At 42.3% G+C, this 21,290-nt stretch overlaps 1 protein-coding gene across 1 annotated transcript in view; it reads right to left on the reverse strand.

Annotated features, from left to right (window-relative positions):
- The window catches only part of CFAP74 (cilia and flagella associated protein 74), a 78,773-nt gene that overhangs the window by 21,010 nt on the left and 36,473 nt on the right, over positions 1-21,290 (reverse strand). Inside the window, exons 17-24 of the mRNA XM_033156943.1 lie at positions 19,380-19,571; positions 15,803-15,947; positions 13,209-13,324; positions 12,145-12,267; positions 10,423-10,544; positions 8,078-8,206; positions 1,910-1,997; positions 275-448 (exon numbers count right to left, since the gene is read on the reverse strand). Of these exons, the coding sequence (XP_033012834.1) occupies positions 275-448; positions 1,910-1,997; positions 8,078-8,206; positions 10,423-10,544; positions 12,145-12,267; positions 13,209-13,324; positions 15,803-15,947; positions 19,380-19,571 (1,089 nt within the window). The remainder of the gene's footprint in view (positions 1-274; positions 449-1,909; positions 1,998-8,077; positions 8,207-10,422; positions 10,545-12,144; positions 12,268-13,208; positions 13,325-15,802; positions 15,948-19,379; positions 19,572-21,290) is intronic.

The following is a 21,290-nucleotide window of genomic DNA, read 5'->3' on the forward strand; positions in this document are numbered from 1 at the left end:
GAAACGAACATAGCTCCTTGCCACTTTTCCATAATGTGCAAAACCAGAATGAATTAACATGTTAGAATATATTATGCAAGACACAATAAATGATATACATTTGCTTAGTTTGATAATTTATGCACGTTATAGAAGTAAGCTGTTCATGGAACAGATTTTATTTAAAATGAGATATAGGCAGCTCTGATAGTAATCATTTGGGTGCAATTCTCTCCTTCATTACAAAACTTCATGGAATATTTATTGTGTTAGAAACTGAGAAGAAGGTATTTACCTCTGGGACTTCCACGAATCCAAATTCCTGGGGAAGGATGGCTTTGTTTGTTAGTGTGATTGTTGTTTTGACAGCTTCGTAGATAGAGCAAAATCCAAAATCCACTTCAGTTGGTCTGATCTCCAAATCTGAGGTTGTAACGATTGCATGGACAGTAAATTCAACTGGCTTACTCTGAAACAAGAACACACGTTGTGTTGTGGTGTAATGATTGAATTAGGACAGAAGAGATTCAGATCCAAATCTCCATTCAAATATGGAGCTCACTGGGTGACATTGAGTCAACTCAAGTTTATTGTTCCAATAATTTTGTTAAGAGATCTCTTCCCATCCTTACTATTTAAAGTGCAATTCCCAGAGATCCCTAGACAGAAAGAATTACCACTAAAACAATGTGTCCACCTTGTAGATATGCTATGAGAGAGACGCATCAAGAGAAACATATACATTAAAAAAATAAAACTGAAAACATCAGAATGACTTATGGGAACTATCGGGAATGATTATGAAAAGCAGTAGAAGTATGAGATGATCAGATCTCCCCCAACCTCAGAACATGGTGAAGTCCCCCTGAAAATTTTATAATTTGGCATAATATTTGGACTGTTTGATTATTGAATAATATGTATAATATGGAATATATGATGTGGTTTGATTGGATTGTTAAAATGGAAAATTTAATAAATATCATATATTGTATATAAAAAAATTTAAACTGAACACTGTGCTTTAGGTTACAGTCCTAGACTTTGTATCCCTTCAAGGCAACTCCTGCTGGCCTGGGGAGCTCTCCTAGGTTCTGAAGAAAACCATTCTGACTCAATCCCTGTATAGTCATACCTTGGGTTACGAACGCTGTGGGTTACACATTTTTGGGTTGTGAACCACACCAAACCCAGAAGTACCGGAATGGGTTACTTCTGGGTTTCGGCGCTCGTGCATGTGCAGAAGCACAAAATGATGTCACACGCATGTGCAGAAGTGCCAAATCGTGTCACATGCATGCGCAGATGTGGGGCTGCGGGTTGCAAACGTGCCTCCTGCACAGATCACATTCACAACCCAAGGTATGACTTTACTTCATGGGTGAGGAACATTTTTTAGCTGAGGAGCTACATTCATTTATGGGTAACCTTCAATGGGTGGGTGGAGGTCAGTGCCAAAGTGGGTGGGGCTACAGGCAGGGGAAACTGATGTGCCTCTCACCTTCCTACAGTAGGCCACATTCGAGTCATGCCAAACTCAGAAGTTCCTGCATACACATTTTCCCATGCAACATCCAGGCAAGCAAGAAACATTATTATATCTCAAGGACACATTCCAGCCATGCCCTTGAAGAAGGGTACAGACTAGGTCAGCAAAGAGGGATGATCTGGGGACAGTGAGCATAGCCTAAAGTCTTGAGGGTCAGATATAGAAGCCCGCATCATGGGGTGGGCACATTTGCCTTCCAGACCTGAGGCTCCCCACCTCAGCTGTACTTGGTTCTCTGTTTCCTACCACGGATGGATATTATGCTACTCAAACCATTTCTCTCAGACCTGGAGCACACCCAGCAGGCTCTCATCCTGCCCGAGCAGGACACAATCTTCCCTTATTCTCTAACAGCAAGCAGTTGAATCTTGCACCACCAACCTGATCTGAAACCATGACTGTCATTGGGACTTCCAGAACTCTTGTTTTTACATCAAAGTACTTCCTTGCATCTTCTCGAAGAGAGTGCCTGAAACAGCAAAGTATCACATACTCTTTAAAGAGCCAAGAAGACCAAGCAGAAGGAATCAGACACTAGGGATGGGTTTAAGCTCTTCATTGCTGAGAGAGGCAATGAGAAACCTTGGACAGACTTTGATGGTGTGAACAAGAGGAAGGAAAAGCAGAGGAATATTTGCTTTGAGGGATTGAAGATGTCCTTCATTTCCACAACATAGATTTTCTTCTTGAAGTATCTGAGTATGGAGACCTAAAGAGAGGTGTCTAATATTGCCCAATGGTTTTTAGGCATTTGGGGTGAAATCCAGATTGAAAACTATTCAATAATTATAACCTAATTATTCAGTGATGAATGAAAACATGAGCGATAAGGGCTTCTTCCACCTGCTGATTTCTTGTGCTCTTGTTCTGATGGAAATCATTATGAAAGCCTTTTAACATGGCTGACTTTTGTCCTGTTAGCTGCATGTAGCCAAACCTTACAAGAAGATGGGGACAGTCCTTGAGAAGCTGTTTGGGGCTCTTTCAGCTCAAACAAAATGAGGTACATGTGCTTGAAGAATGTCTGCTGAACCTCTGCAAGTAATGCTACCTGGAAATATGCTTCCAGGGGAAACTTTGGCCCACCAGATGCTGGACTACAACTCTCATCATTCCCAACCATTAGGTGTGCTGGCTGGGGCTGGTTGGAATTAGAGTCCAACTACATCTGGAGGGTCAAATGTTCCCTAGCCCTACAGTACAGGCTTGAAATGTATTTCACCCAGATACAAATGCTCATAGAAAAGTTTCGCATTAAGTGTTTAGATCATGCAAATGACGTTAATAATTGCCTACCTCTTTCAAAACCTTAAACAACTTCCCCCACCCAATACTGCATCAAATCGCTGAACTGATAGCAACTGATTCCTGCAATGTAGATAGTGTAAAATCTAGGCTTGTTTCGTGCAACAGTGTATTTTTAAGTACCAATTCCATGTGGGAACTGCAAAGCACATGAAAGGGTCTTGGCCTCTGTTTCTTTGCGTGTAATTCCCATTAATGCTCTCATAAGTGTTTTCGGCTTGCATTACTAAAGGGAGCTGATTATGGGGCCATGTTGTATTTACCAGCGTTTTAAGAAAGTATTAACCAATATATTGCTCTTTTCCTAGCAAAATATTGACGACTATAAATAGGGCTTTAGAAACTTGCTCGGTAATCAGTATGCAAGCTTCCTCGGCCCCAGCTGTAGCCAGGAGCACAGATGAGCCACCCATCTTGGGCAATCTGTTCCTTTTGACATTGACGTTAATTAATTACCAGCTCTTATGAGTCAGTATCAATAGGAAGGCAATACCACACAGATACTGAAATAAGAGCAGGCTGCAAGGAGAGTCTTAAAGACCATCTCCGTCTGTCTGATTACCCACCACGGAGAGGGGATGTGTAGGGTTTCGCTTGCCAGAGCTTCTTGCCTAGCGCAAGCCTCGTTTGCAATTTTGAGCCAAATTAGTACAAACAATGTATCGTTTTTAGAACCCCCATCCTATTTATAATCTCTGGGTCCTATAACACAGAGTGATTTTTCCCATTTTGTCTCCAGGGAGACGGTGTTCTGTCTTGGAGTCTTTGCTTTGAAAAAATGGGTCGCTAGTGAGACGGTACAAGGTCATATAGATTTGGTTTCCCTCCTTTTATAATATAAAAAGTGGAGGCAATGCTGTGAAAATGTTGTAGATGTATGGTTTTCAAATTTAAAAAGGAGGAGGTAACCTCAAAATAGATTCCAAAGGGAAAAATTATTTAATGAGTTGCCCAGTATATGTTGACAAAATTTTTGTCTGGAGTAACTGTAATATTGTTAGACTATCAAAATCAAATCAAGGAAAACAATATTCTGTAAGATGATAAAACAATATTTATAAAAGAGAGGGAGAGAAACTGAGTAAACAATCAGTATACAATACAAAATTGCCATACCGAGTCATGTCAATACATTTGAAATCCTTTTTTGAAGAAATGATTGGCAACGGATTTATGATTTTCTCCTACTCAGAGCAGACTCACTGAAATTCATGGCCATGACTAACTTGCTCTGAGCAACACTTAGTTGGAGACAACGCTTAGAATATAATAGTTTACGACAACCTATTTTCAAGCCAGCCATTAAATGAACACCTTCAGCTAGCAAATTATGCAATATTCTTGAGAAAAAAGACAAATTTTGCATATCAAAAGGGCATCTTTCAGATTAGAAAACTGCAACAATTATATCAAGTTGTCCTCTTTTGTAGTCAAGCATTGTCACAAAAGCCATTGTATGTTTTTTTCAGAAGAGAGCAAGGATTCATTCATGAAACTCAGGTTTCTGCTAGAATTTTTCCTCCCAAACAACCCCTGTGAACAAAAGCCCATCTTTTGGAACCCCTCAGAAGCTTCTCAGGGTTTCCTTCATGAGAAAATTATTGATGGCAGATAGGTTTCTCCAAGCCCATTGCTACTGATCTTTCCCCTATTGCAATGGGCAGCCATGTGGTGAGTGCCAGAGGTGTTTCTAGATCACACATTTAGTTGACATGGAGTGATGGCAGAGCCAACAAGTGGTCAGTTGCAACCACAGGTTTGGCATCTGCTGAGAAACTGGATGGATACAAAGACCATATACAAATTGCACATTGATACTTAGACACATAAACACAAAGGGAAGCAGGTGGTTACAACTGCACACACTAACACCCAATCAGAAATTCAGCGAAGCAAGGCAGTGACTAAAAAGTATCTTCAAATGGATGACACTTAGGTGATGTGGTGTGATGGACACAGGGACATGGAAAACCATCTCATACAGCAGGTGTGGGGGACCTTTGACCCTCCAAATGTTCCTGAATCACAATTCCTATCAGAACTAGCAAGCATGGCCAGTGGTTTGGGAGTGGTCGGGGATTATGGGTGTTGTAGTTCATCTGGGGATTGAACCTGAGACCTTTTTCATGCAAAGCATGAGCCATCAGAGCCAGTCTAGCATTTCCATTAAAATGGCCTTGGGTTAACATTTTCAACACCAAACTTGTGTAAGCCCTCCCTGTAACCCCGCTCTGACTTTCATGTACCCCATCCCCTTTTATCCGATCTCTGCTTGGTGAACCAGTCTGGGGCTTATTTCATGAGTCAGAACCTCCTTAATCTCATCAAATCTCCTTTGAAGCTTTCCCCCAGTCCCCCCCCCCGAAATGCAGATTAACATTTTAAATCCAAGCTGTGTCGCCTCTATCCACTTGACAAAACTATAGCAGTGTTTCACAACATTTGAAGTTTAGGGACTGGAAACTGTCATAATAATGGTAACTCTATTTCTATAATGGGATAAGAATTTAATTCTGCACAGAGACATGCAGTGTTTGCATTTCTTAAGGCTCTACTGCAAAAAAGTGCTCTGGTAATTTATTTCACCAGAATGCAAATAATAGATGCTGATGCTGCTTTCATCTTGGTCTATGTAGTTCTGTGGTTCTCTAAAGACTCAGGGAAAATCCTTCCCAACCCTGTGACCTGATGGCCTTTAGCCCAGGGACTGGAAAACTGCAGATAGAAGGACCTTTTCCATGCATAGTCTGAAAAAGAGGCCGTACACTAAATCTGTATGTTGTAAGAACAGAAGTAGAGCCCTGCTGAATCAGGCTGAAGGCCCATCTAATCCCACATCCTGTTCTCACAGTGGTCAGCTGGATGTCTCAATGGGAAGTCTGCAAGCAGGAACTGATGAAGAGCCCTCTTCCGTCTTGTATTTCCCAGCAACTGGTATTCAGAGGTATTACTTCCTATGACAGGGAAGTGAGAACATAGCCATCATGGCTAGTAGCCACCTGCTTCTCCTCCCCTGGAACTTACTCCACGGTCCTTTGGGACACAATGTCAAAGTTGGTGGTATTCATAGGCAACTGGTATTCAAAGGCATTACTGCCTCCAACAGTGGCAGCAGAGCATAGCCTTCAGGGTGAGTAGACATTGACAGCCTTATCCTCTATGAATTTGTCTAATACTCTTTTAAAGCCATTCAAGTTGGCAGCCATCATTGCATAGTAGGAATGTAATCCAAGTCAATTTCTTTTCTGGATACTCCTAAATATGTTCAAAAAGTGGGGGAAAGAGGCATGGTGGGAAAGGCCAATAAACCTTTTAAACTACATGGTAGTCAGAAGTGTATTCCTTAACGTAGGGCAAACCGCTGACAATATTTAAATAGCATGCTGCATAGTTCACATCTGTGCTGTTTAAATGCTATTGTTGGATGAACTGGTGATTAATCTTTTCTTACAATTAAGCTGAGCACAGGAAAGTTATCACATCTTCCCTTTCCCCAGTATACCTGAAGGAGCGTCTCCACCCCCATTGTTCCACATGGACACTGAAGTCCAGCGCAGAGGGCCTTCTGGCAGTTCCCTCGCTGCAAGAAGCCAAGTTACAGGGAACCAAGCAGAGGGCCTTCTTGGTAGTGACACCCGCCCTGTGGAACGCCCTCCCACCAGATGTCAGAGAGAAAAACAACTACCATACTTTTAGAAGACATCTGAAGGCAGCCCTGTTTAGGGAAGCTTTTAATGTTTGACACACTATTGTATTTTAATATTTTGTTGGAAGCCGCCCAGAGTAGCTGGGGAAACCCAGCCAGATGGGCGGGGTATAAAGAAATAAATACATAAATACATTAATAATAATAATAAACCCTTAGTTAAGGTCACACAGTTACACACCAACAGTACAATCCTATGAGTCCTTGATGGGGGGGCACAGACTACCTATTTATTGACTATTCATCGTGATATGCTTCCACAAACGCTTACGCAGAGATTACACTATGTCTGGGCTTATAGTGAGCATTCTTTCTGATATTCTTGTCAGGTGGTTCTACATCACTGAGCATTTGTCCTGCATTCATTCTGATTTGCTTACGGGGTGTTTACACATCTTCCCATTAGTCAGTCATTCATCCCACACTCATCAAAGCATTTCCCTATCACTGTGTAATCTTGGTCCTCTCACTGCCACTCAGCCTAACCTGCCTCACCAGGTTGTTGTGAGGCTAAAAGTGGAGAAAGTATCATATATGTTACATTGAGCTCCTTGGAGGAAAGGTAAGATAGAAATGAAATATAGTAACAACAACCTTAAGATAGTGGAAGTTGCCTTATACTTGGGTCTATCTAGCTCAGTATTGTCCACACTGAGCAGCAGTAGCTCTCCAGGGTTTCAGAATAGGAATATTCCCAGCCCTACCTGGAGATGTTGAGGATTGAACACAGGATCCTCTGTATGCAAACAGACGCTCTACCACTGATCTAGGACCACTGATCTAGAACAACAGTTTGGGACCAGGATATCTGAAGGGCCACCATCTCTGGTATGGACCTACCAGTACACAGATATATCTCCAGAGGCCCCATAGTGATGTCATGGCTAGATAACTCCATCCCAAGAGATTTCCACTTGACACCATCTCTCTTCTCCTTTCAATAACATCTCAGGATGGTTTTATTCTCTCATACCCTGTGTGACCCATTATGAAACTGTCTTGCTGCTACCTTCTGTTCCCATTTCCATGGTCTGCATTGTTCTGAAATTTTTGTAGGCTGCTTTGGGAGCTGTAGAAGTGGGATGTCATTAGGGGCCAATGACTGCACCCACATGAAAAAGGCAAATAGATGATGGAAGGATCCCAGGCAGAGCAAGGAAATAAAGATCTCCCAGGATAGGAGACTAAGGGAGGAAAGGAAAGCTCCTAGTGGGATTTATGTGGAAGGCGGGGCAGGATAAGAACTGCCTTTGGATAGAGAAAAGGTTCTGTATTTGTGTACTGCTTTGTATTTTAGATACCCTGCTGTGGATTTTCTTCTTTATTTTTTATCTTGCTGCTGTTATAAGAATATGCATTTCATAATGTATTTTTTATTGCCATAGTTGTATTTATATAACCATTCAGAATTTTATGTTGTATAGATAGTATGCTATGTATGGACAAATGGTGGTGTGTAAAGTTAATAAATATAAAAATAATAAAAATTAGCATTTAAATAGAATTGAGACACCTGGCCATGGATGGCTAAGGTCTACCTTGGCAGAAACTTCAGCTGCACACTAAAGGATGAATGAGCTTGAATGTAGCCCGTCTTTGGAAGCAGCTCCATGTGGTTGGCAAGTTCCTTGCAAACTTCAAACTTCAATCGCAAGGCACTTTTTGCTCTGCAAAGAGAAGAGGAACATCTGAGTTAGCGTGACATTGGATGCTCTGGCCACCTCTACTGACAAATCTGACTACATCAGCTACCATTTCTTCTCGCATTGCCCAAATACACAATGATAGGTGAATATGTTAATTTTGGCTTCTCTCATGCCACATTCACACCCTGCATTTAAAGCACTATGATACCACTTTCAACAGTCATGGTTTCTTCCCCCAAAGAATTCTGGGAGCTGTAGTTCGTTAAGGGTTCTGAGAGTTGTTAGGAGACCCTCATAGAGAGCTACAATTTCCAGAGTGTTTTAACTTTGGAAAGGGAATGAGCTCAGAAATTAAATAGCCTATATTTTAAGACAGCAAAAACTTCTCATTTAAGGAGCAATTAGCAGGAGAGGTTCTGATCTGTGCAGGATCCTGAACACCATACAAAGAAAACAAAAAATGATTGATATTTGGTTTAAAAAAATTATGAAAAGCAGCTCAGGTTTGGGGCTAAGCAACTTGACAGTTTTCTATTGGAAACACCTCAAAACCTTGGATTTGCATTGTGAGGATGAAGCAAATGGATCTGATAGCAAAGATACTCTGCCACTATACTTATAATCCCTTTCCTGGTAGTGGGTGTTATCTAGAACCAGGAAAGTCTCTTACATAACTTGACGTTTGTCACACTTGTAAGCTGAATTTCTGAGATAGCAGCTTTATTCATTTCCTTCCAACTGTGAAGAATCTCAGTGGGGTCTAATTCTAGTAAGGAGTTTAGGATGTATCTGTTTCCAACAAAAATAGTAAAAAAAAGGAAAAGAAAAGAAAGAAAAGAAAAAAGAGAAAAATAAATACCATTCGATTGTATTTGCTTGCATTTAACTAGAATGTGAAATAGTGATAAAGAGGAGCAAGTTAAAAATAGCAAGACTCAACATCTAGCTAGCAAAATCCATGGATTAAAAAAAGTGGCGTCGGCGTCAGCAATGGCTGGTCAGGGGAGATGACAGAACCATTTCTAAAAAGCAAAAATTGAGCTTCAATGGCCTACAAGTGGGATGGTGCTTGTCTGCCAAGAAACAAAAACCTAAACTTTTTTCTTTTGAAATTTCCATGTGTAAAAGTCCTGTGGAGATAAATAAGATCTTATATCCCTATGAAACTACAATATAAAAACATGGGCCAAGGGCATATAACAGCTAATCAATTAATTACTTTGTTACTGTCGATAACCAGTATTCGTAGAACAGCTAAATAGAATACAAATATCCAGAGCCAGTCTAATTCTGGACCACCTGCCCTGCTTTTTAAAAAATAATAATTTACTTTTAATAGTTTGAATATATACAGAAAAAATGAAAAAGAGAGAGGGTTAAGAAGCCCCATCCCTTAACAACAACAACAAAACCTGCTTAATTTCTACAAAATTAAAGAACTTGGTTGTAGCCAAATCCTACTCAGAGTAGACCCATTAAAGGAATGTACCTAAATTAGTCATCATCATTAATTTCAATGGATCTACTCTGAATAGGATTAGCAATGGATGTAACCCTAGTCAGAATAGATCCATTGAAGTTAATGATGATCGGCAACCAGCACAGCTTCCCCATCACTTCCTTTAATATGGACCCCAGAGCTGCTTCTGACACATGTCATGTGAACGACCCAACAAAGGCTAATGTAAATGAGCTGCCTGCCCAAAGCTCTGCTGCTGTTTACATTGGGAAGGAAAGGGTCAACAGGCCTTTGCCTGCATTTGAGGAGAGAGCAAATAATGATAAGGTGTGCAGAAGAGGCCCTTAATCATGGGGTAGGGCTGGGAGGCTGTGGGGTTGAAGGCTGGCCACCCAAGGTGACCACCTCCAAGGAAGGCAGAAAACAGACTGAGGTTGAGGAGGACTAAGCCCCGCCTACCTACTACAGCTTTGTGTGCATTGGATGACAGGTGGCGCCAATACCCATTGTGATAGACCTTCATCCCAGCAGAATAAAAGTGTACTTGGGAACACAATCGAGTTTCCAGCTTTAAACAAATAATGGCAGATTAACAAAACCAACAATGCAATCCTACTCATGTCTGCTCAAACTACCGTAAGTTTCATTGAGTTAATTTAGACTTCCTCCCAAGTAAATGTGGATATGATTGCAGCAAAAGCTAATAAATGAGGGCAAATTTAAGAATCAGTCAACCTGTGGAAGAACCTGGAAGTGGATGCATTCCTGGGCCACACACCTGCTTTGGATGATGATGCAGTCCTGATAAAGCCTGTCATACATGCAGATTTTGAGGTCAACGTTTGGATTGGGCACCCACACCGGCACAGCCACAGAAACAGCAGTGACACTGAAGGACAACTGAACACGAACAAATGTAAAGTTTCATGGGCAACATGGTCTTGTATGCTGAAAAAACAATTGCTGCCCCAAGCGTTCAGGTTCAAACTCTTTCCCCAAACTCTTGGAAGCCCAAATCACATATGAGAGTGGCAGATATGTTTGCTTAGTCTAGGGATGGGGAATGTTTGTGGCCCTCCAGATATCTTCCTTACCTGACCTTTGGCAACACTGGCTGGGGCTGATGGGAGCTAGAGTACAACAACATTTGGAAAGCCAGTTTCCTAAGCTGCTGGGTAGGGTGCTTTGAAACTCTAATCAGCTTAGGGAGCAACCACCTTGTTTCAAAAAGCACTCACTTCAATAGGAACCTGGATAGGGATGCCCTCTTCTACCTTTTCTCTTCACTCTCCTTTTCTGGTGTGTCTTTTTAGTTCCTAAGCCCAAGGGAGTGACCATTTCTTTCCAGTTTAGCTGTTGATGCCAGCTCTCTCATTTATCTGAAAAGTGTGTGGGGTGTGTGCGTGTGATAAATGAATGAATTAATATTGTATCACAGGAGGCAGTGATGGCCACCAACTTGGATAGCTTGAAAAGAGGATGGACGACAAGGCTATCAGAGGCTATCAGACACTGCCTCCATGGTTAGAAGCAGTAATGCTTCTGAATACCAGTTGCTGGCAACTGCAGGAGAGCAGAGTGCTATCGTATTGTTTATATTGTTGTATTTGTATCATTATTTCTTTTAAAATGAATAAAAATACTTTCAAAAAAAAGAAAAAGAAAATAGTGACAGCGTGAAATTGCCCTAATCTGGGGCCCTAGACCTCTGCCAAACAGCTACAATACTGCAGCTGTTTGCTCTGGAGAAGAGGTGGCTGGATGCTTAATGCTTACTCCTTGAAAACCCTTTCCCTCACTCAGGTTTCTGAATATGCCTTTGCCACATCAGGAGAAAAGAACATCTGTGGGGACTAGAAGATGATGTTGCAAGGGTGGGGGTGGTGGAATGGTGGGCAGTGGGGAACAAGTTAAGCACCTTTTGTGGCAGAAGGTCCCAGTTTGACTCCTGGGCATCTCCAGGTAGGGCTGGGAAAGAATCCTCCAAGGAGAGCTCCTGCCAGTCAGTGTTGATCATGTGACACTATATGCCCTGGCTTGATGTAATACAGCTTCCTATATTGCTCTTTTCACCTGCCACTTCCACACTGCTAACCATGTTTTACTGCTGTTTGGCAGCAACCCAGCTTCCCAGACCTGCTGGGTGCATATGTGGGCCTGTCAGGTGTATACTTCTGGACCTTCCAGAAGAGGGTTTCAAACCATTTTGTCCTGATCAAATTCTTCTACAGCCATGCCTCCCCATGCCACATCCATCACCAGCCTTGCTTTGCACCCTCCCCTAGTGATTTTCCATGGCTGGAATGTTTCTTTGAAGTGTGATAATACTTTTTGTTTGCCCAGTGTGTGCCTGGCCAAACCCTCCCTGGGAATGTGGACTCTGGAAAGTTCCCCATAAGAAAATGTGGCCCCTTTGCTGAAAAGCCCTCCATCCATTCCATAGCACATCCTAGCACCAGCACAAAAAGCAAACATAAGGCTCAGAGCTATAACTACTCACTGGTTTGCAGTCCGGGTTGTCAAAGGTAATCTCGAAATCAGCCTGCACAGCCCCAGGAATTGCTGGGGTGAACATAATCTGAAGTTTGACAGAGCTGAACGGTCCAATATCACCTTCAGAAACCTGGATAATAAGCAAAAATGAAGAGTAACGACAGCTCAACTTTCTAAAAATGGTTTGCGATTATTGCTAACTTTCACTTCCTTTTTATCTTCACTCTGCATCTTTTCTCATCCATGTTTAAGTTGCATACACACCATATATTTAAAGCATATTTCCCACCTTCCTAGGAACTATAGTTTACCCCCACAGAGCAACAATTCCCAGTACCCGTTACAAACTACCATTCCCAGGGTTCTTTGGGTGGGGGGTAAACACTCTCCCTAGTGAAGTGTGTCTGTCTCCATCATTATTAAGCTTCAGGAGGAATTTGAAAACATTCCTGTTTACCAAGCCATCTGGTGGCTGAAGGACACTGTTTCTGGCATCCTCATGATCATTGGATATAAGAATGTATTTTGACTGTAACTGCTTTTAAAATGTTTTTCCTTGTTCAAGTTGTTGAGATAACCTTTCTTATTCTGAGCTGCTTATTGGCACAGTCCACTAGGGCAGTGTTTTTCAACCTTTTTTGGGCAAAGGCACACTTGTTTCATGAAAAAAATCACGAGGCACACCATCATTAGAAAATGTTAAAAAATTTAACTCTGTGCCTATATTGACCAAATATAAAGTAATTCTCTTGAATTTTTCAATTTTCCCCACGGCACACCAGGCAACATCTCGCGGCACACTAGTGTGCCACGGAACAGTGGTTGAAAAACACTGCACTAGGGGAAAGCACCCCTAAAATAAAATAAACTACATGAAGCTATCTCTCCTAAGGTATTGAAGAGCCTTTCCATTCACCAATAAGCTCACAGGGTTATATCTGATGTTAGTCCAACCTAGTAGACTCACTGAAATTAGCAGGTGTGACTAATTAGGCCCATTAATTCAAATTGGTCTACTCTGGGTAGGACTTTGTTAAGCTACAACCTACAGTTTCTCTATCAATGCATTACCTTGCCCACTGTGATCTCAAGTACTTCTTCCCTAGACTGCTGTCCCAGAGGTCTCTCAGCTGAAGGGATTTGTAGGCTTTCCCCAGCAATGTCCGTGTCAGAAGTATCAAGTTGCTCTAAAAGGTAGACAAATGAGGAAACCCTATAATATTACTAACCATGTTTATTTATTTGTCTCCGCCTCCTGCCTCTAAAATCCAACTCAAAGTGGCTTGTTAAAATCAGACATTAAAAACAAATGGAAAAACAATGGGGGAAACAAAGACCCTGAAATGTTCACCGATAACATTATATAATATGCAGATCTAACTCAACCCCAACTCACTAAAAGAATAGCAGAAAGTGAAGATCCAAATGCCTGGGAGAACAAAAGTGCTTTTGCCTGCTGCCTAAAACAGATGGTGCCAGCTGTGCCTCCCTAGAGGAAAAATTCGACTAACAGGAGCAACCACTGAGAAGGGTACACGAGAATGGCCTCAGATGACAAAGCAGTGTCAGGGTTGGTTCAGAGTTGGAGAACCTGTGGTTTTCCTGATGCTGTTGGACTATAACTCCCACCATCCCTATGTTGCTGGTCAGGGTTGGAGTTCTGCCTGCCTCCTATATAGCATGTGTGGTCCCCCAGATACTGTTAGACTACAACTCCCACCATCCTTATTGGCCATTTGTGGCAGGAGCTGATGGGAGTTGGAGTCAAACATCTGGTGGGCCATAGGTTCCTCACCACTGCTATAAAACGAAACATGACTCTTCAGACAATGATACTAGAACCAACAGCCTCCTGAGCTCTGCAAAATTATCTAAAGCATGTTTGCTCCTTGTTGGTGTTTTGTAGAGGAAGTTGATGGGATGAGTGATTTCTCTTGGCAATCATGGAATACTCCAGCTGTTCCTTTCTGACTTCTAGAAACTGCTTCCAAAGGGCTGGTGCTGCAACACCAAAAGCCCAGTTCCTAGTGTATACAAAAAGCATAGTTGCAGCAATCTATGGGGCAAGGAGGTCTCTTTGGCAACCTGTCCCAAGTCATGTAGGGCTGACATAAAAATGCTGCACTGTCTTTGGTAGCGTATTGGCCACCAGTGAAGCCCTCTCAGTAGAGGTGTTATATGGTGTTTGCAAAATGTCTCAGTTAACATCCTAGCATTCATGAACAATAAATGAGAGTGAGTTTTTGGGATAGGTGGCAGTTACTGTCTCTCCCCCCCCCCCCGCCATTGCTTTCACCACCCCAAGAGTTATGAGAGATAGTGGGCAAATGAAAAACATATTATAAAGGTGTGCAAGTACTGCTTGTCCTCTCCAAGCCTGCAAATGAATTGGGCCCAAAGGGTGAAAGCAGGGGAGGTAAGGGTGGCAAGAAACTGTAGCAGCAGATGATTCTAGTCAGAATTGGACTTTCCACTAGAGCTGTGTCCAGGACCCTGATGGTTGCTGAAGACTGATTCATTAGGGTGAACGGGGCACTGCCCTGCCAATCGCAGTCTGCCCTCAGCCAGGTCCCACGTGCCTGCCTTCTTAAAGCCAGTTCATGGGAGTGGCATTGCACATCACCTTCCTTCCCCTTAGTCTCAGTTTTCCCCTAGGGAATTCAGCTGGGAGGAGGCCGAGGACACAATTGTAATTATTAATTGGCTCTGCCTGTCATTGGTCTTTGCTGTGTGTGTGATTGGATCTGGCTCACCCTACTGTTGGGTCTCCCTGCCTTCTGCCCTACCAGTCCCAACAGGGACCAGCCGCCACAGCTATTGCTGCTGTATTGCACTGGCAACTTGTTTTAGCTGTACAGTTCAAAGCCCACAGACTAGGGTTTTGTTGAAAAGCAGCACAGCAGGGCAACTGTGGCACAGGCAGAATTTGATAAGGACAAAAAATGGGGGAGCAAATATTTCCAAACTGAATGGCTTTATTTTCTCCAAAATAAATAAACTCGATGACGCTTTTGAAACATTTAAAAGCTGGGGAGAGAAACTTACGCAATTTATCATTGTGTCACTTTGTTCATAAAATTGCAGGTTGTAAAAATAAACTTGTCACATGGTTCTCGCTTTTTGAGAGGTGGGTGTTGCAGATAATTTCAAGGAGAACAATGATAAGGATTCTGTATCTGTGGGAAGAAATCCTTGGAGGTTTTGTACTTGAGGGAAAACTGCCATTGCCTGCTCAGGACAGGGTTGCAGGAATACGCACCTTGTGGTGCTCCTGGATAATTCTTTGTCATTAGAGGACCAAGTGACCCCAGAAGGTTGGGAATGCTGTCCTTGGGCTGAAAAGGATTCCCCACTGCTGTTTTAGCCCCTCTTCCAAGCTATCATTTTCTCTCCTTGCAGGTCCATGCAGATGGGGGGGGAATCCAAAATCCATAGTAGGGTATTACAGTAATGTTATTAGGCAGCTAACACAAATGTCACAAAATGGAGAGCATGATTTTGATTTCTTCAGAACTCTTGAACAAGCCAAGTTTTGAAGGAAGGGAGCTTTTTTTAAAACAAAAACAAACCAGGTACAAACAGTATCTGCAAGAGATGTTTTTCTACATATACTTTTACTTATACTCTTGGAATTTACCTTAAACCCCTTAAACCAGAAACCTTACCAAAATTGTCAGGCAGAGGGGTGTGGTGAATAACCTCTTCAGAGCGGTTAAGAGAAACCGTTTCCTTCTCGCCAGTGAAGCCCCACATACTAAAGTTGCTGTCTTTCTTAATCCCAGTTGTTGTTTCGACCACAGGAGGACAAAGCTAATTGGGAGATATACAGAAAGGTCTTGGGTTTACGAATTCCAATTATTTTCAGATGAACTAAGATTTGATTTGATTTATCGTATTTCTATGCTGCTTTTCCTTCAGATGAATCTCAAAGCTGCTTACAAACAATAAATAACAGTATAAATGAAATAAAAATAATAAACAAATGATCAGTAAGCTTTATGGTTGAGTAGGGTTATACTTAAAATTCTACAAGGTAGGCTTAAGCAGTATGTGGACCGAGAACTCCCAGAAGTGCAAGCTGGATTTCGAAGGGGCAGAGGAACCAGAGACCAAATTGCGAACATGCGCTGGATTATGGAGAAAGCTAGAGAGTTCCAGAAAAGCATCTACTTCTGCTTCATTGACTACGCAAAAGCATTTGACTGTGTCAACCACATCAAACTATGGCAAGTTCTTAAAGAAATGGGAGTGCCTGATCACCTCATCTGTCTCCTGAGAAATCTCTATGTGGGACAAGAAGCTACAGTTAGAACTGAATATGGAACAACTGATTGGTTCAAAATTGGGAAAGGAGTATGACAAGGCTGTATATTGTCTCCCTGCTTATTTAACTTATATGCAGAATTCATCATGCGAAAGGCTGGACTGGATGAATCCCAAGCCGGAATTAAGATTGCTGGAATAAATATCAACAACTTCAGATAAGCTGAAGACACAAACTTGATGACAGCAAGTGAGGAGGAATTAAAGAACCTTTTAAAAAGGAGAGCGCAAAATATGGTCTGAAGCTCAACATAAAAAAACTAAGATAATGGCCACTGGTCCCATCACCTCCTGGCAAATAGAAGGGGAAGAAATGGAGGCAGTGAGAGATTTTACTTTCTTGGGATCCATGATCACTGCAGATGGTGACAGCAGTCACGAAATTAAAAGACGTCTGCTTCTTGGGAGAAAAGCAATGACAAACCTAGACAGCATCTTAAAAAGCAGAGACATCACCTTGCCAACAAAGGTCCGTATAGTGAAAGCTATGGTTTTCCCAGTAGCGATGTATGGAAGTGAGAGCTGGACCATAAAGAAGGCTGATCGCCGAAGAATTGATGCTTTTGAATTATGGTGCTGGAGGAGACTCTTGAGAGTCCCATGAACTACAAGAAGATCAAACCTATCCATTCTTAAGGAAATCAGTCCTGAGTGTTCACTGGAAGGACAGATCCTGAAGCTGAGGCTCCAATACTTTGACCACCTCATGAGAAGAGAAGACTCCCTGGAAAAGATCCTGATGTTGGGAAAGATGGAGGGCACAAGGAGAAGGGGACGACAGAGGACGAGATGGTTGGACAATGTTCTTGAGTCTGACCAAACTGGGGGAAGCAGTGGAAGACAGGAGTGCCTGGTGTGCTCTGGTCCATGGGGTCACGAAGAATCGGACACGACTAAACGACTGAACAACAACAACAAAGGTATTTGAACCCTGGTCTCACCAGCTTCTAGTGTGACTCTCTAACCATTACACCACACTGACTCCCAACACAGTATCTGATCAGTCTGGACTCCATATAGGGCTATTTCCTGGACAGCTACTTAGCCTTTTGATTCTGAAGGGAAAAAAACATCAGTAGCCACAGAACAGGACCATCCACATGAGAACACCAGAAAAACCTGCTTGATCAGGCCAGTGGCCAGTGACTCATCTAGTCCAACATCCTGTTCTCACACTGGCCAAGCAGATGTGTTATGGCAGGGGTGGCCAACTCCCAAGAGACTGCGATCTACTCACAAAGACTGGCAGTGATCTACCCCCTTTTGGGGGGTTCAGTTCAAAGTTGTTGACCTTTTTTAGGGAGGAGGAAAGCCCAATTTTTAGGGGTTCAGTCAAAGTTGTGCAAGCAGGACTTGAGCACAGCAGCACTTTCCCCACTTTCGATTCCCAGAGACAGGCTGCCACTGACGGAGGGGGTGGGACACAGTCATCATGAAGGGATTGATAAGAGATTGAGAAATAGATAAGATATATGAGATAATATAGACAAGATAACAGATGAGATAAGCAAGGAAATGACAATATAAAAGATAAGAAATAAGAGAGATGAGAGATAAGAGGTATATAAGCTATATATGATAGAAGATAAGAGATATAAGAGATACGAGAAGGTTGTTTATATGTAAAGAGGCAGGCAGGCAGGTGGGGACTGGCTGGCGAAGACTGAGCTTGGGGCGGCCTCCACAGAGAATATGAAAGGAAATGTCAGTGCTATATAAAACCTTGCCTTCTGTATCAAGAGTTCCAGGGCCATTTCCCCTCAAACACTGCACCATATATTGCATAATACCAGGGAATTTTTTGGAGGGGAGGGGGGAGACAAATACTCTTGAAGAACTTAATAGCCAGGAAACTCTGGAGGGATATATGGTCAACGAGCAGAAGCAGCCACTGACCTCAGTGTTGCTGCCATACTAGAGTAAAGTAAACTGCCCTAATCTCTGAATGGCACAAATGGGGAACGTAGGAGTCTCAGTTTAGAGCAATTTTTCATTTGTTCCAAAATGAAAGAGGGCTAATAGTGCTCATGATGATCAAGGGGCTTGATGTTTATGGTTGTGGTAACTGCCTGCTCTCTGCTCCATTTAAGTTAGTCATCAAAGCGTTCACTGGCTTATCCTAAAAAAGGTTCCTGGGGAAAACACACACCTTGATTTGATAAAACTGTAACAACCAAGGCATGTGCAGAGAAATATGTTCATTTCAGTTTCTCATTTTCGCAATTCAGTTCAGCTACCCGCATTTCCTGAGTTTGCTAATTTTTTAAAAGTTCGCACAAAGTTTGTATGCATTTGCTACATATAAGCAATTTTTGCAGACCAATTACCTCAATATAATGTGGTTTTGTACATCATTTTCCATAATATGAGCATTTTGGGGGTTTTTTGTAAACATTTTTTGGTTGGGCAGATGCACCAAAAATTCAAAGCAGTGCAAATTTTCAAGCAATAACTGTGTTTCACTTTGATGAATAGTTCAGGAAGTTTGGTATGTTTCTATTAAAATGCAAACGAAACATGTTTCTCCTCTATCCCTTTGTTCAGTCTGTACCTCACCCCATCCCACAAGAAATCTTATCAGAATGCTTTCTTTCTTTCCTTCCTTAAAAGTCTTGCATGAAAAGCAATCATAGAACCATTAAGCTTGCTTTAAGTTTTCGTATTTCTAGTAGCAACTTTAGGCTGGGGGGAAATAACATCACTGGGCTAGACTCTTGGATCCTATTAGGAAGCCAATCCAGAGCAAAAGGAATAGAGAACAAACTCTGAATTGCAAACTCATCAGGAAAGGATTCCTGCTTCCAAGCAGGCTTAAGAGAAATGACAATCAGATCTCTCTGGGAAGGGAGCACCTATCAATGACTAGTTTGAGATCTGCCGATCTATGTTGCTTGGAACTCTCAAGTGAGGAGGGCTTACAAAGACTGTTTTGTCGATGGAAGGTGGTGCAGTCACAGTATGTTGCACCATTGCAGTGTGTGTTTTGTCAGCTGCTTTGCGGAGCTGGAATCTTGTTCCCAAGGCGCCACAGTTCGTCAAGGTGATGGTCCGTGAAATTGTCTCTCCCACCACATGAGTGCCAAAGTCAATGAGCTCTTTATCTAGTGCCAGCTGAAGAGAGAGGGAGAGGGGGAGGAAACATAATTACTACTGTCCTAGATAGGCAGTAATGTCAGTTAAATGAACGGCTACCATTTCAAGCACAAGACCTTAAAATCCTTATTGCCGCTTCAAAAGGCAATGTCACAGTGGGATCTTTTCCCCTTGACTGTTGCATGGAAGCTACAGCAGATTTATAAATCAATGATTTTTATATTATTATTTTTTACAAAAAGAAAAATGAAATCAAATTTTAAAGAATGTAAACCATTAAACAAACCCCATCTAAATCTACAGATTGCACTCAGTGTTCATCCTACTCAGAGCCAGGATTAAGGCCCAGGAAGTTCAGTGAGTCTACTCCGAGAAGGACTTACTAGGATACAACCCAACATCTCTCATACACAATTGGGTTAATACTAAATCTTGATAAAACCACGAGTCCAAGTTTAATCTCTAAATTAAATCAATGCTTCTACTAGGTACATCAAGTTAGAGGCGGCTTTTTAATGTAAATGAACAACTCACTGAATCATTTATCAAATATGAATATTAACACTCTATCACCCACTGAGGTTACAGGACCTCTCCAATATGATGAACCCATCCTGCACTAATTACTTCTACATTCCACAACTGTACAGTCATACAAATGTGTAAGGTTCTCGGTTAGTTGCTCATGAGTAAGTAGCCAGGACTCTGCTGTTTGCTTTAATGATTTTACTGTGCAAACTATATACAGTGCAGAGCTTAAAAGTTCATGTCTGTATCAAGCAGTGTCAGAATCCGGGAATGGCCCCTTCCGGTTCTGGCCCCAACAAAAGAATTTCGGTATACGAAAACCCCGCCTTCCATCCTTTCATTTCACCCTACGACGTCTTTGGGGCGGCGGAAATTGCGTTCCCCCTGTATCGCCCTCGGGACTGGGGGAGTGTTGGGTCTCTTGCATCCCCAGAGCCGCTACTCCCTTTCCCCTGTGAACTCTGCCCCTCCTTGCTGGACGTCTCGCCGCTCTTTTCGCTACCAGAGGAGGTGCTGCTGGCAAGGTGGGACTGGGGCTCTCTGTAGCATCCGGAGAGCCCTTCCACCACCTTGCACTGCATCGGGGACAGTTCCCTGACAAAATGTCTCTATCCATTTGGTGAGCATAGGACAGAATATTACTGCACCTTCCATGGTACAGTAAAGATAATGCTTTTTTAATCAACTTTGTACAGTATTTGGGTATCAGGTCTGCTACTTGTCCCCAATGCATCATCCTCCGAGCTTCTGCCTCAGTGAATACGCCTTCTGGAATGGGGCATTAACTATATTCATAATTCAGCTATTTTAGTATTTAGGCATGTTTGTTGTGCTGCTCAGTTTTGACATTTAGTGACAAATAAGAGATCCAGCTAACCGATTTATTAAGCAATTCATTTCCTGCCAATTTGCTGCTAAGTCAGGGGGCACATTTCTAAACTTGGCAATGCTGATTGCCATGGAGAGCCAGCAAGAAGTGATTCTCGCCCAAGCGTTGAATACTTGTCATGGTTTATTTGATGGTAAAGAAATTATTTATGAAACATCCATGATAAGGGAAAACACACACACACACACACACACACACACACACACACACACCCCACAAAATCCTAAATGCATAAGGAGAGCCCTGCTGGATTAGGACAACCCTTTTCTCACAGTGGCCATTTGCTAACATTGTCCTCTGAGATGGCTGTCTAACTCTTG

Source organism: Lacerta agilis, chromosome 8 (assembly GCF_009819535.1).
Source record: "Lacerta agilis isolate rLacAgi1 chromosome 8, rLacAgi1.pri, whole genome shotgun sequence".
Taxonomy (NCBI): Eukaryota; Metazoa; Chordata; class Lepidosauria; order Squamata; family Lacertidae; genus Lacerta; species Lacerta agilis.